General features: G+C 54.5%; 1 protein-coding gene across 1 annotated transcript; it reads right to left on the minus strand.

The window, feature by feature from the left end:
- Positions 1–3,063: 3,063 nt before the first annotated feature.
- On the minus strand, positions 3,064–4,166 carry LOC104081286 (aryl hydrocarbon receptor-like; the record flags this gene model as incomplete). Its single annotated transcript, XM_009583966.1, has 3 exons — positions 3,064–3,259; positions 3,399–3,540; positions 4,056–4,166. Coding segments are annotated over 3 exons (449 nt in total), but the record flags the coding sequence as incomplete, so codon positions are not given.
- Positions 4,167–5,073: the final 907 nt, after the last annotated feature.

A 5,073-nucleotide genomic window follows, 5' to 3' on the forward strand; every position in this document is an offset into this window, starting at 1 on the left:
GTGGGGTGATGAGGGGAGGAAATGATGCAGTGAGCCCCACCACCCATGTGGTCGAGGAGTGTGAGCACTTGTGTCACTGCCGTCATGTTGGCATGCCAGGATGACTGTCAGCGTGACTGTGTGCATGCCAGCGTGCATGCCACTGCAAGGGTGTGTGTCTGCGTCAGGGTGTGTGTCCGTGTGCGTGAAAGTGAGTCTGTGTGTCTGTGCACAAGCGTGCATGGCAGTGACACCCAGGAAGCGGTGCGTGCATGTCAGCGTCAAGAGTGTCACTGTGTCTGCGATCCCCACCACTGCACAGGGCCATCAGGGGGTGCAACGGGGGGACACTGTCACACCCCTGCTGCTGTGCATGCCCGTAGTTGCTGGGGACAGTGAGAACAAGTGTGTCACACACCCACCCTGGGCTGGGCACACACGGCTGCACACTCACTGGGAGCATGCCCCAGCCATGGTCCCCCCAGCTCTGTCCTTCCAAAATGCTCCACCGAGTCACATGCAGCAACAGGACCAGGCACCGAGCAAGGTCGGAGCACAATCACACAGGGCAGCAACCTGTGTTTTCATTGCCTGTAACCTCGGAGAGTATCCACAGGGCTGCATTCCTCCCCAAAATTACCCTGAACAGGGCAAAGCACAGTCCTTCCCTGTGTGCAATCCCAGCCCCACATCTCGCCGGGTACAGGAGGAGGGGGTGAGCCAGGACTGTCCTCCTCCTCCTTCAGCCAAAGCCCAGAGAAAGCAGACTCGGGGCTAAGCCGAAAGGAAGCTTTTTCAAATACTTGCTCAGTCAAGAGGGAAATGGAGAGACACTGTTTCAGGTCAAAACAAACCATCACCGCTATACAAAGCAAATCGCCTTTTAATACGTAACCAAATGCAGGGAGTGAGTTTCAGGACATCTTTTTCTCCTCAGCATCATCTGTCTGCCAACAGCAATACAAAGAAATCACAAAGCATAAAATGAGACACTGCTGTGAAAATAGATGTTATACGCACATACACAACATATGAAGAGGTAATACACAAGTAACAGAGCACCAGGGGTCTGTCTAGGCCCCAACCAGCAGAGTCTGGCAGGGGGGTGCCCCCTCCCCAAGGCACACCTCTTGCAGGACCGGGAGCCCTCAGCAACCCCCCGCTGGGGCCGTGCACTGTTTCACATCATCTTACAGGTGCCATAAAGGACAATAAAGGCTGGTGAGCGGAGTCCATCCTGCTGCTTTCTGGGTCCACTGCTTTCTAAGGCTCCATATCATGGCCATTCAGCTCCTTGTCCCGTCCTAGGTGCTCCTCCAGGCCACTTCGGAGGGGTCCGGCATGTTTCCAGCATTGCTCTGCTCTGCAGCCAGGAGCTTGATCCTTCCTGAGCCCCATCTTGCCCTGTAAGCAGGCCTGGGAGCCCCAGCACAGCAAGGCAAAGCAGGGCACGAAGGAAGAGACCCAGGGAGATGAGGCCACCCCACACCAGGACACGTGCAGGCTTACTGCTGGGCTAGCCCTGCACTAATTACCTTATTTTACTTGCTTGGCAAACAGTACATGCTTAATACCGGTGTCAGAGGCAGACGTGATGTGGTGATGGGTGCAAGGGAGGAAGATGTGGAGGTCCCCAAGCATTCTGACCTCTCTGACCAAGCTGGCTTGCCACATCTGATCTTGAATCAAACCCTCCCCCCACATCATTGCTTTTTCTGTGGATTTTCCCTGATGGATCTGGGAGAATTTGCCCTGTGGTGGGAAAAAAAAATAATTCACATCTTAGGTTAAAAAATACGAAAGAAAGGGAATTCAACAAAGCGGTTATGCTGGTCTCCAGGCCAAGAGTTTGAAGGGCACAAAGTTGGTCCGAAGTGGAGAGGCAGACAGCAGTCACTGCATGCCCTCCTGCCTTTCTTTCTCACTGCTTCGGCAAAACCACACCGTCCTGAGCAACTGCAGGAGTAAACCCCATCATTCCTCCATCTGATGGCACTGCTGAGTACAGGAGAGGAAGGCAAGGACAAACCAGGGACAAACCCAGGAGGAACTTGGCTGGAATATGCCCACCCTGCTGTCAGGAGAAGGTCACAGCCTGGTATCCGCTTCTCCCAAACTCCCCAGGAAGACCGCTGAGGAGCCCCAAACCTTCAGCTGCCTCTGCTCTCACCAACTCCACCTCCCACAGAGGCCCTTCAGATGCAGCTGAGCTTCTCAAAGTGCTTGGTAACATCCCCTTTTCTAAAGGAACTGGTCACCTGAGGCTCGGTCACAAGGAGAGGAGAAGGGATGGAAAGCATAGGAGGGAGGGAGCAAGGAGTAGAGCAGAGGGGCTCAGGCAGGCTGAGATGATGCAGGGGGACTGAACAGCAACATGAGAAGGGTGGTTCACACACACAGGTAATGAGGAGACCACGCTGCATCGAGAAACTGCAATTCAGTGCTGTGGTGCCTGTAAGGCCAGCAGGTCTGTCTGCAAGAGGTTGCTAGGAACGCGTGGACTGGCAAGCAGGGGGTCCCTTCCTTGACCCCGAGAGTCTGACAAACCTCCCTGCTGGCAGGGCTGCATCTCCCTGAAAGAATTCTCATGGAAAAAATGCAAACCACTTTGTCCTAGGCTGCCTGAAAGCTCTGTTAGGGCACCTTGTTTCAGACACTGGAAGACAAAATCCTGAGCGACCAGAAAGCGTGGGGCACCACTTGCAGGTGTGCTCAGCCAGAAAAGCTCATAATTGCTGGTGGCTTTTCAAAATGTGGCTCCTAGCTCACAGTGAGGCTTCAAAACAGGCTGCCCACAACCGATGCTGTGCCTGCATCCCCCCGACACCACCCCTCGCTCCATCCGTGTGAGCCGGTGCACCCCTGAGGTCCTGCAGCCCTCACATTTCACCTTGAGCCGGACCTTGCAGGCCCAGAGCGGCTGCCTGCCCGCGAAGGGTGCTGATGGGAAGCCAGGACCCCGCTCGGAGGAGGGCGGTGCTCCTGCACCCACCTTCGCAGGGAGAGCTGCTGAGCACCTCAAAACTGGCTTTCTGTCCACTGCATGCAGCCATGGATTTTGCCATGGGGAAGGCAGGAGATGCCCTACTGGGAGTCACAGGCCACGGGAGTGAAGTCCAGCTTGTGCTTTGTCTGGAAGATCAGCGTCTTGGTCCGAAGCTCCAGGATGGAGAGCGGCTGGAGAGGAGTTGCAATGGCGAAGAAAGCAAGTGGGGACCTGTCCGAAGCCTCCTTCTGCTGCCCAAAAAGGAATTTCAAGCACCCGTGGAAATTCAAGGCCCGAGAGAGGATTGGAAAATGTGGGTGTAAAGCAAACAGGGTGATGGGAACTGGCTGTGCTCCCACCCCTATGGGACACGAGTGGCCCTTAGGGAACATGCTGAGGGCAGAGGGGTGTCCTGGTGCAGGGCTGCATTACCAGAAATTCTGAGGAGTTATCCAGCAAGCAGCGGAGGCGGCAGGTGAAGCTCCTCTCCACGAAGGAGTGCTTCCCGGGGCGGAGGTGCTGGGGGCTAGACGCGGTGTTGCATCCAGCCGGCAGCGGCTGGTCACCAGGAAGGGCTGGGAAACCAAAGGAAAAATGAAGTTTTCCAAGCTGCACACCTTGAACTCATGGCCTTGCAGACCTGCTCCAGCTGGAGACTTTACTGCTCAAGTGAACCCATGATCTTCACAAGATGGGTAAGACCTTGCCATGGGAAATTACCAGTTCATGATAGTTTCTGGTCCCCACAAGCTCAGCTTGCCTCCCAGACAGGAGCAAGAAAACAAGCTGCTCCTACTGAATTAAACAGGATTTCAAACACTGAAAAGCAAAAAGGCTTGGGAAGAAGTGTCCCCGTCCCTCCAGCACAGCGAAAGACAGCACGTCATTGCTGTTGGCTGCTTTTAGTGACAGGCGGGCGTGCCAACCTCTGGGATGTCTGCAAGTCCCAGCGGGAGGCTATGGGATGCTCCTCAGCACAGGGCCGTGCTTGGTGGCTATAAATGTTACCAGGAGGGTTTTTCCAGCACGGGGAGGCCATGCAGAGGTGGCTGGCAGGTCCCTGGGGATCGCCGCTGGGGACTGCCCCAGCACTCACCATCGGCAGTGTGCTGGGTGCTGCCGGACACCGGGGCCCCGTGCAGCTGGCAGCGGAAGGCGGCTCTGTCATCTGCGTGGATCAGCTCTGGTAGATGAGATCCGACTGGAACGACACAAGGGGAGAAGAGCAAAAAACCAGCCTGGCAGAGGTGTCTGGAGGAAGACATGGCAGGAGGCTTTCCTTCATGGGTACTAAAAGTGCAGTGATTGAGTGTAAAGAAACAGGAACACAAAACCAGCTTTGTCTGCAGTGTGGAGAGCAAGGACTGGGAACCAGCTGCTTTTAGGGAGGGTGGCTCAGGAAGGAGGAAAAGGGAGCAGAGAGTGGGTCTGCCTGGGGAAATCATGGCAATCGCTCTGAGGTTTCTAGAAGCAACAGAAATGGCCATGTCCGAGTAACCCTGGCTGCTTAGGACTGATAACACCACCTACTTCCCCAGAGTCCTCTGGCGATAGCTAAGCAGAGCTTTCCACCCTGTTCCCCCACACCAGCAAGGCTGAGGTTCTCCTGGTGTCACCCATCCCTTCCAACGATGTTTCTCACTGGCTCTGGCTCCTGATCCTTAACCGCAATTCATGGGAAATGCTGAAACTCCAGCTCCCTCCCGTGCCATGGGAGCCTCTGCTCTTTGGGAAGATTTGGTCCCCATCTGCGGGGTGAACGCTGCAGCAGTAGCATTCGCCTGGCATGTCTTAACTTCTAGTATCTTCTCGGGACCAAATTCAAAGAGCCAGAAAAGCTGTGGGTTGTCAGAGGGGAATTTGTTCGCAGGGCACGAATTGCCAGGCTGCAACAGCATGCAAGATTTCTCTTGCGTTGCCATCCCTAGCCCTCTGCAAATTAGCAGCTTTGTTTCTTTCACACATCAATGTCAAAAGTGATTTCAGGTTGATCAAAACATTTTGACCAAACCAAGCTAATTTTTTTTTTTCTTTTCAGACTTATGTGGGGGGTTTTGCTGTTTTAAAAAAGGCTTTTGTAAGGGTTTTTTTAACTCCAGAGCTGTGGG

The sequence above is a fragment of the Fulmarus glacialis genome, unplaced genomic scaffold (assembly GCF_000690835.1).
Source record: "Fulmarus glacialis isolate BGI_N327 unplaced genomic scaffold, ASM69083v1 scaffold45718, whole genome shotgun sequence".
NCBI classification, from domain to species: Eukaryota; Metazoa; Chordata; class Aves; order Procellariiformes; family Procellariidae; genus Fulmarus; species Fulmarus glacialis.